Source organism: Cryptomeria japonica, chromosome 3 (assembly GCF_030272615.1).
Source record: "Cryptomeria japonica chromosome 3, Sugi_1.0, whole genome shotgun sequence".
Classification (NCBI taxonomy): domain Eukaryota; kingdom Viridiplantae; phylum Streptophyta; class Pinopsida; order Cupressales; family Cupressaceae; genus Cryptomeria; species Cryptomeria japonica.
The window spans coordinates 950,874,887-950,890,737 of record NC_081407.1 but is presented as its reverse complement, the minus strand read 5'-3'; the positions used below and the strand labels follow the sequence as shown (position 1 = coordinate 950,890,737).

Below are 15,851 nucleotides of genomic sequence, written 5' to 3'. Positions count from 1 at the left end.
AATTGAAATGAACAAATAACTAATATTTGAAACAATGTAGTGTAACATGAAGCTATCAAATCTAAACAAACTCAAATATTACCCTCACTATAACCTCACTAACTTTATTCAATACAAAACTACTAATTGCATTTCTCCATCACAAACGGATCCATCGAATGAAAATATATTATTAATTCATTTGACCTTAATTTAGTCCTATTAAACAATTCTGAATAAGACAAGCAATGAAATAAAAGAATCCACGCAGGAAAATTTTGTGCTCACGCTCATTTAAAAATGGCCACCAAGCAACAGAACGCAAAACACAAATCTTATAGTATAAATACACAATGAAAATTGCCATAGAGGTAGCGAAGCCTTCGCCCTTCCTGGGATCAAATCCCGACTGAAACCTCAAAGACTCAAATCCATTTCTGTTCTAGATTGGTTAGGATTGATTTTACAGGTTTTCTTCAATGGCGTTTGAAATACTGGATCCGCGTGGTAGGGGGTCCAATGTAGCTGGAGGGCGATATAGAATGAGTTTTCTCGAGAATTTACCTGCAGTAGAGCAATTTCGTTCAGAGGAAATGAATATGGTGCAGTTAATTATCCCTGTGGAGTCTGCCCATAGGTCAATTACTTACTTGGGAGAACTCGGCTGCTTGCAATTCAAGAATGTAAGTTGGATCTCCTCATTGTTTTATTAATTAATTTTCTCCTCCTGGATCCGAAAAATGAAATTGCATATTTAATGGAATAAAATTTGAATATTGTATCCATCGAGGAGGGTAGTTCTACAGAAAACTGGTTTCCCTTGAGAATATTTGTAAATTGTCTCGATAAAGAAAGTGATGTCCGTATGAGAATTTATTAGAATTGCTGTTTTCTCCTTGGATCTTGGTTTGTTTGTTGCATGTAAAACGGAATTGCGATTTTTTTTCTTCGTAAATCTTGTGCTAGTTGTTATTTGGAATTGATACTGCCTAGGTTAAGTTTGGAACATTACGTTCCTGCAGGTTACAGAACAACACCACCATATGAATGGTAGAGTTATTAGCGGACTTATTGCAGACTAAAATGAAATTAGTGGGATTATTAATAATTATTTTGTGCTCAACGTGGGGTAGTGCTTCAAAAATTCGTGGAATAGACAAACAATTAAAATAATTGGGACATTAAAGATGTCCCTATGAGAATTTGGAGGGTTGAATTTTTTAGATTCTTTAGTCGTGATGTTTGAACAATGGAATTGGAATTTTTTCTCTTTTGGTTAAATTTAAGCGAGGTTATTGTTTGCAATTATCGTGGTATGGGGCAAGCTTAATCGCATTCTTAGAATTTGTAAACATGGGTCATGCTCAAATGTTTTATATAGTCATTTCATGACAACGTCACTGTGTCTGCTAGAATTAGGAGCCGATATAATGCAGTAAAAAATGAAATTGATTTTGAATGGCTTTACCAGAACCGATGACAAGATTGAGTCTCTTTTTCCATTGGTAGTTGACTCCTTTGTAGGCACACTCTCTGTCCGGTTTCATAACTTATTCACCAAAACAAGTGTTAAAATCAGTAAAAGAAAAAAAATAAGAAATTGAATTTAAATGAAATAAAATTGAACTTTTTTGTGCTTGAAGGATGGCAATGCTGCATAAATAAGATGTTATAGACAATGTTCTAAAACAAATGAGCAATTTTTTTTTTCTACCTGAGAATTTGCTGGGATGGTTATTTTTGGATTGGTAATTAGTTGTAATAGGATATCTGGTAAGCAAGGGCCATATTCTCTATATATGTGAACATGGTTGTGCCACATTATCATCATGCTAACCCAGCTCATTCATATCGGAGTTGTTGGATGCCCTATTGTAGTGAAAATTGACAACATCAACAACAAAGTTGTTAGGATTGTCAATATCTATGCCTTGAATGATGCAGTTGAAAAGAACCTTCTTGGGTGGTGGCTTGTAGATGAATTCCTTGAGGCTTAGTGGGTCTGAATTGTTGACTATAATATGGTTGAGATGGTGTTAGACAAACAAGGTGTCCTCCCAATGAGATGGGCAGCTGGTGAGAGGGAGTCATGGTTTTATATGCACAACAGTTTGGTCTTTCATCTTGGCCACCAAACTACATCTTTGGTATGTTACACTTGGTCCAACTTGTGTGGTTGGTGGAAAGAGTAATGAAGTCACTTGATTGTTCAATTATTCCACACGATTATATTTCTCTTTTACTAGCTATTGTACTCTTCCGGTTGAGCACATGCTGGATATTCCACTTTTTGAATACTCCCTAATCTGTTTTTGGGTGGAGTGGGGTCTTCAGGAGCCCAAAATTGAGAAAACACAGTTGTTCTTGAACATGTCATTGCTTAAACATTGGCCCATGCTTGCTCATATCAAACGTGTTTGGAACCCAGTGCCATGTTTGAAGTGTGACATGATGCCATCACTTGCACTGCCTGATGTTGAGGATCTAAGGCTGCTATTGGCTGGAATTGGCCACAAGTCTTATGTGGCCATGTCTTTAGGGCTCAACTGGCTCTTTTCTTAGCTTGAAGTGGTGCCCTTCCACAAACCCTTGCAACTTTAGGTGGCAAAACTTTGCCACTAGGTGTAGGTTGTTGATGATAGACAACCAAATTAACTCAAATCAAATTTAGACTTCATTGGTTGAATTTTGGCAATAAAGCTTCCAAGGATTTTTCCAAGCCTTGCATGCATGTAATATAGCCCAAAAGATGCTATCAGGGAAGCAAATAAGCACATTTTAGAGCATCTCAAGATTTTTAATGGCCTTTTTCAACTGTACAAAAATGTTTTCAAAGCCAAGATCCTTCATATGCTTATAAGGTGGCACTTGAGCAGTGTTTGGATGTAGCCCTTCGTATTCTTTATTCCACTCAACTAAGGGCTTACAACAAAATCCTTTCTCAGGAGGACCTCCATTTGGCCATTCTTAGCATTGCCAATGATAAGGTGACTAGTTGTGATGGTTTCCCATTCAAATTTTACAAAATACTTTGGGATGATGTGGGACCTAATTCACACAAGGTTTATCTTAAAATTTTTCATTCAAGTCATCAATCATAAACAGAATTTATATTAAATTCATACATAAGGCTAGATATGTTGAGCTAATATGCAATTGAGGACCTATTTTGCTGAATGTCTCCTTCAAGATCATTGGGAAGGCTTTTATGCTTTGTATTTGACATCTCCTCTTGTTGGTGGTGCACTCAAGGCAAAATGGTTTTGCTAAGAGCAAATTTATCGTAGACAACATTATTGTTTTTTGGGAAGTTATGGAATGAGCTAGGAAGTCCAACCAACAAGCAAATTTTATCAAAATTGACTTTGAGAAAGCCTATGATAGAATTGGATGGCCTTTCATTTAGGCCATAGTCATTACACTTGGCTTTGGCATTGACTTTCTTTAGATGGTTAAGATAATGTTTGTTGTTGCTTTTTCTTGCCTTATTGTGAATAGAATCCAATCTGAGCAATTTGGACTCTTCCGATCTATTTGTCATGGCTGCCCTTTTGTGCCAGTGCCCTATCTGTTGGCCGCTGAAGGATTTGGATGTCTCTTTACATTTCACAAAGACATGCCAAAGGAATTCCCCTCTTAGGCAACAAACCCATTATCTTGTCAATGGTCATTTTGTTGACAACTCTTTTGTCACTCTTATTGAGGATTAAGACAACATTAAGCAAGTGTTTAAGTTTCTTGCCACTTTTTGCTTGAGTTTTTGCTCCAATATTCAATGAAGTAAAACTCGATTTTATAGGTTACCCATCACTCCTTTGCTTAATTTGGCTTTATATGTTTGGAAGCAAATAGGTTTTTTTCTTTCTTTTTTCTAAGATTGCAAGAATCATGTATCCCCCCTATAAACTGTAGTGCACTTGGTAAACTTTTTAATGTTATTAGTGTCATTGGCACGACACGGCCTTTGGTATCATGTGGGCTAGGGGGAGATTGGACCTCGTGCCTACCATAGTAAGTTCTTGCCAATTGAGCCAGGCACCTAGTCCATTTGGAGATTAACAATAGGAAGGTTTTTAATTTTTTTGGGATCCCCTTTGCCTTTCAATCTTGCCCATCTATGCTTTTGACGATATGTGATTGATGGAGTCAAGAGTAGAAATTAGCATACTAGATTACCAAGCTGGTTTTAATTTTTGGTAAAATCCAAATTTGCTCCAAAGTTCTTGTTGCCATGCATGTTTATTACTCTCTTGGGTGTCTTCTAAGGCATCTTACCCAAGCTAGAAAGTCTACTGTGTCATTTTTTTTGGGCCAATTCTGACTGCAACAAGGGTTTTCATAGTGGCTTTGGATTTATGTTGTCTTCCACAAGATTTTGGTGGCCTACGGCTTAGTGATGTGAATTGATAGGGAATTGTGCTTTGTGCAAAATGGATTGTGAGTGCTTGTGGTGGCAATGAAGATTAGAAAGTCTTTTTAATGACTTGTACCTCTGTAGGTTCCCTTTATGGTAGACCAAGTTGAATTGGCCTTGACTTTCATTCCCTTGATAAATCTTAAAGAACTTTTTAGCCAAAACATTCATAAAGCATGGGAAGCTATCAAGCCATGGATCTTGTGGAATGGTGACGTTTTCACAATTGCTTCTATATCACTATAACACCGTATCAATCAACAACAATGTAATTCAGGGATGTGTCCTGTTGATGTGTTTTTTATGCACAAAACATTTCAGAATAAAATACCAAGGTAATTTACCCTCTCTTGAACAAAATCACCTTAGATGCTAAGAATAAGATCAACTAAAATGATTCCAAGGTTTCTACATGTCAGGTCTTGACGAGTGGGTAACTCAATGGTTGATGTGAATTGCTGTGTTTCACTTAGGGGCTTACGCAAATGTTTGGATTATCATGAATGATACGGAATAGGTGTGCTGACAACTTAAGATTTATCAATATGGCTCTGGATTTACTTCTTACTAAAAAAAGGACAAAAGGAATAGGGTTTAGGAAGTCTATTCTAAGCCTAGGAATGCAGGAAATGATGAATGGATAAAGTGGAATCAAACCAGGCCAGGTCTCACAATCAGGTATTGACACAAGCTTAGTGCAATCGTCTAAGGTATACTTAAAAGATTTTTAGGCTATCACCATCAAACGTTGACACCATCCAAGTTGATGTTGGCGGCATTATTGTACACGGGAATAACAGTAGTTAATTATGTGTAATTGTTTTGGTTAGTTGGCAACTGAGGGGTGGAAGTTGCTATGCGACGGTTGGCGCTCGCACCCCCTCGGTACCCTTTTATACTTTGGAATGTAACTTGTAAAAGACACTTATTTATGAATAGAACATCTGATATACTTTGTCTGCTATTTACAACATTATTCTGTGTTATGTTCTTTATGTCTTAAGTTATTCACCCGAGAGGGCAAACATTTGGCGCCGTTGCCTAGACGAACTCGGGAACGGAAGACACGGATGGCGCACAGACACAATGGGCCTACCCGTTGGTGAAGTAAACCCGGAGGCCGATGACGCGCGGATATAACTTTACACAGGAGAAGACATGGCAATGCGAGAATTTTCAATTTTGCTCTAGTTCGCCATTCAGACATACGTTCGACGAGAAGCGGCGGAGGCAGAAATCCCACCAAGTGCCGTGTGGACAGCGCTGGAGGTTAGCCCGACAGTAAACCGGTTGATGAACCACCTCCCCTGGTTGCTTGCACAGGCATCGCTGGCACAACAGGCCCGCCTGGAGGAGATTGCCCAGGAAGAGCGATGACAACAAATCCTGCAACGCTACGAAGAGAATAGCCAACGGGAAACGGAAAGAGATGGCGCCAGGCCAGGAGGGAATTGAACCGTGAACTTCTTATTTTCAAATAAAAGTGTCATTGACACGAGTTGTACTTGAGCAGATGAATTAATAAAGACATGTTTTGATTTAAGAATTGAGAGTAATGGAGATAATGCAACCGATACAATATACATATTTGAAAGACTAGGGAGGGGGGTGAGAAAGCGTCCCTGAAGCAAAAGTGTGAGATGTCGGTGTCTGGTCCGCCAAGCAGGTGCGGAGCTCATATACCTGCTGAGTGCGTGCAGCCACATCCCGTTCCGCCACCAGTACCTTCTCTAAAGCTGTCTTCACCATGTGTGCTGCTTCGAGCAACTCCTTCTCTTTTGTATCCACTGCCTCCGTCGCGCAAACCAACCTAGTCTGCTCGGTTGCCAGACGAGTCTCTACCTCGGCCTTCGCTGCCCGAGTCTCAGTCGTCTCTGTGCGGGCCATCTCTAGCTGTGCCAACAACTGCGCCCTCTCGGTTGCCCATGAGGCCTGCTGACTGGCCACCTCCCTCTCCAACGCTACTCGGGCAGCCTCCCTGACTGCAGACTCCTGCTGTGCACGCCTCAATGTATAATAGGCATCCTGGTAGACCTGCTCGATCTCGCGGACAACTGCCGTCACCCGACTCTCCACAACGGGTTGACACAGCCTCCAAGCCTGGAGCATCTCCTCTGTCTCCGTAGTCGGCCGCCCCTGAGACTCAAAGCAGGTAGAAAAGGCTGTTGGACAGCCCACCCGCATAAACTGTAAGACTTGCTCTAGCTCCACCACCACCTGTTGCAATGCTTGTGTCTGGGCGGCGGCCACCACCCGCCTACCCCTCGTCACCATATCAGCCATGTCAGCGAGATAGGTCTCAACATCCTCCCCCGTCTGTGCCGAAGGCTGTGAAGTCCCTGGTGGAACGGTCACTGCTGTATCCTGCTGTGAAGGTACCGCCTCCGCCACCGAAGGTGCACCATCTCCTGGTGCGTGCCCAGTAGAGGCGACCTCCCTCGCCTCGTTCCCAACTGTGAGTCCATGTGCGTCCCCTGACGAGTCATCCAAGTCGACTACCTCCGCTCTAGTCTCTCGACACGGTGAGAATACAATAGCTCCCTCCGGCTGTGCCAGTGTCATCTGAAACCGCTGTGTGAGCCAGCTCTGCATAGCCTCGAGGTCAGCACGCATCTCCGTGACCGGGGGATGGTTCGCTGTCGTCGGCTCCTCCAACAACGAAGCAGAAACAGTCACCATAGCGTCACTACCCACGACGTCCAACCGCACGTGAGGCTCGGTATCCTCCACCTCCGTCGGCCCCTGCTCTTCAACGACCACTACTCGATGCGGTGACTCCTCCGTCCCTCACTCTGCCATGTCCTCGGTAAGTGCCGCTGTGGTTGGGCTAGATGGTGCTCCCTGGTGCTCGTGCTGGAGGGGACCAAGTGTTACAGGTGTGTGGCTCTGCCCGAAGGCCGGAATATAGGTGCCGCCTACTCCAGATGCTGGCACAGGCGTACCCATCGGTAACAGAGGTGGATTAAATTAGTCTCCTGGAATTTGATGACAACAGAGTTGGACAGCGTGGCTAGAGCCACGAAGAGTCGTGGAATCCGTAAGACTTTTGTTGCAGAGGGCCACTGGAGATGCATTATGGATGTCATCAAGAGTAGATTGACAGGGTCGGGTAGGGCGTCAGACATTGCCCTCCCTCAGATTATGCTGATGAATGGGCTGATGAATGGCATCGTATATGACTGGGCCACGTTACTGGCAGAGTGTATGTATGAACTTGTAAAAGACATTTATGAATAGAACATCTGATATACTTTGTCTGCTATTTACGACATTATTCTGCGTTATGTTCTTTATGTCTTAAGTTATTCACCCGAGAGGGCAAACATTTGGCGCCGTTGTCGGGGAACGAACCCGGGTCACCTGCTTTGAGTCTCAGGGGTGGCCGACTGCGGAGACAGAGGAGATGCTCCAGGCTTGGAGGCTGCGTCAGCCCGTTGTGGAGAGTCGGGTGACGGCAGTTGTCCGCGAGATCGAGCAGGTCTACCGGGATGCCTATTATACATTGAGGCGTACACAGTAGGAGTCTGCAGTCAGGGAGGTTGCCCGAGTAGCATTGGAGAGGGAGGTGGCCAGTCAACAGGCCTCATGGGCAGCCGAGAGGGCGCAGTTGTTGGCACAGCTAGAGATGGCCCGCACAGAGACGACTGAGACCCGGGCAGCGAAGGCCGAGGTAGAGACTCGTCTGGCAGTCGAGCAGACTCGGTTGGTTTGCGCGATGGAGGCAGTGGATACAAAAGAGAAGGAGTTGCTCGAAGCAGCACACATGGTGAAGACAACTTTAGAGAAGGTACTGGTGGCGGAACGAGATGTGGCTGCACGCACTCAGCAGGTGTATGAGCTCCGCGCCCGCTTGGCGGACCAGACACCGACATCTCACACTTCTGCTTCAGGGACGCTTTCTCAGCCCCCTCCCTAGTCTTTCAGATATGTATATTGTATCGGTTGCATTATCTCCATTTTTGTAAGTCGCCTGGAGACGACTTTTCTTTTTGGGGGGGATGATGTTGGTGGCATTATTGTACACGGGAATAACATTAGTTAATTATGTGTAATTGTTTTGGTTAGTTGGCAACCGAGGGGTGGAAGTTGCTGTGCGACGGTTGGCGCTCGCACCCCCTCGGTACCCTTTTATACTTCGGAATGTAACTTGTAAAAGACACTTATTTATGAATAGAACATCTGATATACTTTGTCTGCTATTTACGACATTATTCTGCGTTATGTTCTTTATGTCTTAAGTTATTCACCCGAGAGGGCAAACAGTTGATGCTTGTCAAGGGACGAGTAATAGTTGAAGTTATGCTTACTCAAATTGTAGTTGACCACACAAGGTGCACTTACCAGCGGCAAGAGGCTAGTGGTATGGATTAAGGATTCCACACAAATAAATTCAACAAATCTTCCACTCAAGCTAACATACGTGAAAATAAATTCTAATCTAAATTCTAATCTAACTTGGAGGAATTGAGAATCATGAATGCAAATACAACACTTGAAGAGCAAAATCACCAACAATTGAACAATGATTAGGATTCAAATAGCTGTAGCATATACCAACAATTCTACAAAAACTCTCTCTTACAAATGAGAGACAAGGAGGCATATATAGAGTCTCTTACAAAGTGGATGGCCAAGATTGATCTAAGATCAATGGTCGAGATCATGCCAACAAAACCCTAGAATTGCCCTAATTAGGGTTACATAAAAAATGGTGCTACCAACATATGGCCCAATGAAAAGATACCTAGTCATCAAATAGGGAATCTTCTAGAAGATTCCTCCCTGCATCTCTCTCTCTCTCCTAGCATACTCCAAGAATCTAGCCAATACTGAATCGAACTCCTCCATGGAAATGCTAGGCAAGGTATCCTGTTGTAAATCAATCACGTCCAGTGAATCCGAGCAAGCATTCAAAGTGTTCTCCCATTCTGGCATGAGCTTCTGCAAACTATGAACATGAATCAACAAAGAGACCAAGTCGTCTATTTGACTCTTCTTCAAAAAGTCCAACTGGCAAAAATACATAAATTTCATCTTGTCTCTTAATTCGGCTAAGTGTAAACCACTAGCATCACTAACATCAACACCCAATAATTCCTCAATCGAGGCAAGGATCTTCATCTGAATGTCCTGAATTAATCCTTCCATCTCCATACAACTCGATTGGGTGTTCTCATAAGTCGATTTCTTCATGGCTAATGAACAATACCAGCCATGGAAATCGTATCTGTCTCCATTGTGCACAATGTTCTCGCTGACCAAGGTGGAATCAGGAATCTTCTTCAAAGCCTGGAGGCGTGGAATAGTCATCTCTTGGATAGGTCGGAATTCTTCCCAAACTCCCTCCAAATACTGGATTTTGAATACAAGCCCTGTTGTCCTATCATATGCATGGACAAATTGAGTAAGGAAATCGTCTGCCTGCTTTCTTGTGCTTTCAATCCACTTTTCCACCTCTGAGTGTGTACCTCTCGCTACCTCGCAGTGTGAATGTATTCCATGGTCAACTGCAATAGGGGAAATAAGGGTGGGATTTTCACGCCTTGTCCCTGCAATATACTCTCTAAGTCTGATATTCTCTTCTCTGTACCTTTCATTCTCCGCAATCGCTCTGCCTAACCTTGCATCGATTGCCTGGAGGTTTTCACCAATCTCCTGGAATTCCTACTTTCTGGATGTACGACCAAGGGTGAGTGAAGTGATCTGGGAATCTATAGGAGTAGCAATGTCTGCTATCACGCCTGCAATAGGAACAACAATCTGCGCAATCCGCATTCTTGTCTCATCTCTAGCTATGTGCGATAAAATCTCCGCTCTCTTGGGCTCCTTCTCCTTAGCACTCCTAGCTAGGTAGTCATCAATATCATCAATAGGCTGCACCTCTATCATTTGTTTACTTTTTTCCATACTTCTCATCAGCCATTCAGGAATAGCAGCCATCTCCATACCATCATCGAGACATACTTCTCGATCAAGTCCTTTCAATGCCGAAATAACATCATCATTATCATCAGGATTATTCCTGGTCCAATCATATACCTCATTTCCCAAGCTAACTTCCAAAAGGATAGTAGGGGATTCCGACTGATCATTATTCTCATCAGGAGGTGCAGATGTCGCTGTGGCATGGAACTCTTGAATATTCTCTGGTAGTATCACTGTGTTGGAACACTGCTGAGTCTCCTTATTCTGTTCTATTACTTCAATCACTTTGATTGATGAGACACTGGGAGGGGGTGAAGGAATGATAAGTGGAGGAATGATAGTCTTCTGTTTCTTCTTCACCTCCTCAATCTTCTTCCCTCTGGCCTTGACTTCTCTTGACGTGTTCTTCCTTCTCTTGGGAGTTTGACTCTTTTCGTCTGCATGAATCCTAACATCACTGATAATCCTCTGATCATCTTCGAAAGTAGACTCTTCTGGCTTCATCCTTTCATAAGTGAAGGGAACACCCATGTCAACTAACTTATTCATTTGTATATTGACCCATAGGCGGGAGAAATTCAAGACTTCTCTCATCAATATATTTAGGTCAATCTCCTCTGACTCTGACGAATTAGGCAATAGGATTGTCTTCTTCATTTCACTCTCATACTGTGGATGTGTATGATCTCTATCATCTAATACCTGATCAGGAATGAGGAAAAGTCCACACTTCCTCATGAAATCCATTGACATTTTGGACCACATTCTTCTCTTTTCTTATATGTAGCAAATCGATAGAATATAAGCTCCTCACTCGCAGTGCTGGTGGCTATGGCGGACTGGCAAACCTTTGACGTCTTCCCAACTGAAATAGGGAATGTCATGCCTGTCCTGTGCTTCTCTCTCTGAATAACATCGAACTCTAGAAGTTGTCTCACCACTTCCAACAATATCATTCTGTCGGCTGGATACCTAGGAAGTCTGTAGGGTTCGGATTGAAACCCATGAATCCTTAGGTATGTGAAAATGGGAAACTGTATATACCACGATCCATACTTTTCTATTAACTCTGTTGCCTCCTTGGACAATCTTCTATGGATTCCGCCTTGCAGCATCCGTGTGATGTACATAGTGAATGCATCATTCACTCTCTTATAGTCTTCAATTCTATACATGCTCAGCTGGGGGTAGCACTCATGACTCTTGAACTGTCCTTGCCCATTCCCGACTTCACCTTTGCATATTAATCCTCTGTATGAAACAAACCGTGCAAGCAGGTACACCAGGTAGGAAGTCATGGCGAATGACTTGGACCACTCTACATTCCTCAGCTGAAAATCCAGGTTGTCATTTATAATCTTGGACCAATTCACTAGTGTTCCTCTAAGACAATCCTGGATGAAGTAGAACATCCATCCATCAAATATTGCTCCCTGCGGCATCCCCATCACTCTGTTGAGTAGGAATATCAAATCACTATATTCCTCCATAAAATCTATGCACATAAGTGTCTTGGGAGCCTTGGAATGATGAGACCTAGGCTCAATCATCCACTCTTTGTTAATTAAATTCTTGCATACACCCATCTTCTTCATGTATCTTTCTGCATAATCCTCCTTGGTCACATCTTTCATGTCTGTTCCGCGTGGAATTCCGAACACCTCTGTAATAGCATCCTCAACAAGGTAGGCGATGACAACGCCCTTAGGACTCTTGATCATTCTTGTGAGCCGATCGTAACATCGCGCACACTCTAGGATAAGCTCACTGCACTGTATGGACTGGAAATCCAGCGGCATGGAAAATGCCACTCTTCATAACATTCGCATATGCTGGGAAAGGAACTTGATCTCTGACTCTGAACATCCGACGCTGCATCTGATTGAAGTCTAGGAAATGCATGTTTGTATCAGTGATCTCCTTCCATCTGGATGAAATCTTAAGCTCTGGATAAAATCCAATCTCGAGCATCTTCAATAGTTTTTTCCTTTCCTTATATCCCGACTTTGACATCGCACCTGTACGAAGCTCGAAGTTAGACTTAGGAAAATAAATAATGTTCTTTTAATAAAATTCCCGACTTTCTAAAGATTTAGCTAATTTAGAGCATGGAGTCAGGAAAATAATCCATTCACTTGGTAAATTTTAGCAATTAAGTTCAAAGTGTGACAACACAAGGCATGGAAGCCTTCCATTTCATTAATACCTCCTTATGCTTAGAAAATATGCAAGTTAAAATGCAAAGGAGTAACCGGATAAATGATGACTAAGGAAAGGTGTGAAAGGTTGTGTTTTCACACAATGAATGTCTGAAGACACCTTCCGCAGTCAACAATGGAGGTCAACAATTCTGAAGACAACCTGAAAATTAGACTTTTAAAACATGTTGCAATCTTGAAAAATGCGCATCAGTTTAAAATCAGTTCTAATGACCAAAACAGTCATATTCAGGAATGTAAGTGTGGCTGGTAAAAATTTAATTTTTGAGCACAAGTCTGAAAATTGAATACTTCAGACTTACCAGCACCTTGCAAACTAGTCAAAAATCCCTGAAAATGATGAAAAATGGCTAAGGAATCATCTCCAAGCAAAATCGCCAAAATGGTTAGGTGGCTGGAAATGAAAATTTATGAGGACAACCGCCTAACAATGGAGTTTTCAGACCTGTAACAACGATAAAATGGTCAAAAAAATGCACAGAAAACTCCACAAAATACCTCCTAATGCAAAATGCCTAAGTTGGAATTGGCTGGGCAATAAAAACTTAAGTCTGAAAATTAATGGCAGCCATTAATGGAGGTCAAAATCTGAAGCAAACCTTAAATCTGAAGCGAATCAGCAAGTTGGAAATGATGGCAGCCACCAAGCATGAATAAAAATCACCAAAATATGGCACCAAATCACCTCCCAAGCAAAATCGAAATTTTCCAACTATGGCGCCAAACTGAAAATCTGAAAATGTTGTTAATGGCAGCTTGGATCTGCAGCAATGAAGGTCTGAACAACAAGCAAAATGGTGGAGGAAAAATCGCCTAAGTCTCCAAACATGAAATTGCCAATTTTCACCAAGAAATGCTAAAGTTTGAAAAAAATCGCCAAACTTAGCAAAATCGAAATTCTGAAACTGGTCTTTAATGGCAGCCAAGGGGAATAGATCAGCAAGTTGGAAAAAATGGAAGAAAATAAATCCTCAATCCCACACTTCACAAAAACGCCTTGCTAAAAATTTGCCCAACTTGGAGAAAAATCGCTTTGATGGAGACACCTGACAGAAATAATAATAAAATAATGCTAAGTCTCCTCTCATATATTTGCTTTCACCTCTCACTTTCACCACACAAGCAATGCGGGATAAAACACTTGTATAAATACTTGCTTGGTGAAAACCTAACTTGCTTCTAGAAGGTTCAAATATTAAATGATTATTGCAAGTTATTAAATTTTGCTTTTAAATTTTAAATAATCATTAATAATTATTTAAAAACAATTAAATGGGGCTTCTTTATTAAAATATTGCAATTTAAATCAAAATTAAGCCTCCAGGGGAAAATCGATATAGGTTGGGATTGAAAAATCCCTTTAAAAATCATTAAAATCGTCAAAAAATTCCCCATAAGGGAAAATTGATATATGCTTGGACAAAAATCCATGCATAACTTCATCAAAATGCACAAAAAAACCTCCCAGGGGAAAATCGATATGAGCTTGGACAAAAATCCAAACAAAAATACACTTGCAAACAATCACTCCCAGGGGAAATTCGATGGCAGTCTGGATTGAAAAATCCACACTCCAAACTCATTTAACTTGGAAAAAACCTCCCTGGTGGAATTCGACCTCAGTCTGGATGAAAATCTAGACTCGAAACTCTTCAAAATATTCCCAGTGGAAAATCAATCCCTGTTTGGATGAAAATCCGGACAAAAATCCTTACAAATGCTCTCAGGGGAAAATCGACCTCTGTCTGGATGAAAATCTAGACAAAAATCCACACTTAGTTGTCACAAAAATCCTGGTGGAAAATCGATCCAGGCATGGAATCATCCTCAATGTTGTCTGCACTTCAGCCCGCACTCCTGGTGGAAAATCAATGGCAGTCTGGATAAATCCTGACACTTAGCCAAATTTTAGCACTTCTAGGGGAAATTCGACTTGGGTATGGATAAACAGTGGGGGAAAATAGTAGCCAGTGTGGATTCCAGGGGAAACCCATGTGTAGTATGGATTTTGAGTGGGGGAATGGGTTGGGTAGTCTGAAATGTGAGGGGAAAAACACCTCTAGCATGGAATTTGACCCTTTAACCCCTAGAATATGAATTTCCCTTAGGATTTTATCATTTTAACCACTCAAAATCGCTTAGAAACTTTAAATTTGACCGGACTTAGGCTAATTTTCCAAAAATATAAGAGAAACACTAGGAAAATATTGGAATAAAGTGCGAAATCAACTTAAATAATACCTTAGGAGCGAGAAAACAACTCCAAAAGGTCTGTGAATACCTTGGCACTTTAAAATCACTGATGCGTGTGTTTAAAAACACGTTAACACTCGAAAGGTCAAACACTTAGGCAAAACTTAGGATCATTAAAATATCAACGTTTGCAACTTGATCCTATAAGTTCAAAAACCCTAGACGACACTAGGCATGATCAAAACTCCGAGACTGGAGCACGGGAAACGCAAAATTGCCCACTAAGCAGCCAAAACCCTAACCTAACAACGCAGAAAGCCGACAAAGAGGGGGTCCCCGTTAGCAATGGGGCGATGTGTGAAAAGGTCACAACATGTCCCCAGCTGCATTGGTGCCATCCCCGCTCAGAAATGCCTGGAGGATGTGGGGACAGGTGAAACGTCCCCCCACTATCCCCAAAATCTGCAAAATGTAGGAAACATTCCCATGGATGTTTGAGGAAACGTTGGAAACGATAGGGAACTGCTAGCCATCCTCTAGGACTCAACAACAATATGTTTCATTTTAAAAGAAAACATGAAAGACTGAAAAATAAAGGATTGTGGCGGCCAAGCTGCTGTTGCTCGAGAAGATCAAGCAAAAGATTGCTAACAATGCATTCTTTGTGGGTTTTTGCAATAGCTGGGGCTTCAACTTGCAGATGACCCTGTTAGAGGCTTCCAATAAGCTAGAGCAATTGAAGGTATAGGGCTTTATTTTCTCGAGCTCTTCCTTTTTGGGATTTTGTTTTTCTCAGGGCTATCTTATTGGAAGCATTTGGCTAGTAAGGACTAAGCATATTAGATTGGAGGTTGGAGGCATTAGAGGATGGAGGATTATTATCAGCTCAAGCTAGCTTCTTAGTCAAAGATGATACATTGCATGAGAAGCACCATTTCACATTTGTGTTCCTTCTTGGAGCAAGGGAGGACTTGTCATTTCACAGAAGAACTTGTGGGTGCAGTTAATGTATTCACCATGGTTCAGTTTCTTTTGTACATTGGAGGAGGGATATTGACACTTTCAAAGGAAAATGGACTCTTGGAGGAGAGTTGTTCTCTCATATGCAGCACTAGGGGAGG

General features: G+C 41.9%; 1 protein-coding gene across 3 annotated transcripts in view; it reads left to right on the top strand.

Moving 5' to 3' along the window:
- Positions 1-229: 229 nt before the first annotated feature.
- The window catches only part of LOC131038929 (V-type proton ATPase subunit a1), a 134,429-nt gene continuing 118,807 nt past the window's right edge, over positions 230-15,851 (top strand). The window contains exon 1 of one of the 3 annotated variants that reach the window (XM_057971532.2): positions 230-662. In XM_057971532.2, the coding sequence (XP_057827515.1) occupies positions 459-662 (204 nt within the window). In that variant the 5' untranslated portion in view covers positions 230-458. The remainder of the gene's footprint in view (positions 663-15,851) is intronic. The other 2 variants (XM_057971531.2, XM_057971533.1) reach the window with 2 other exon arrangements.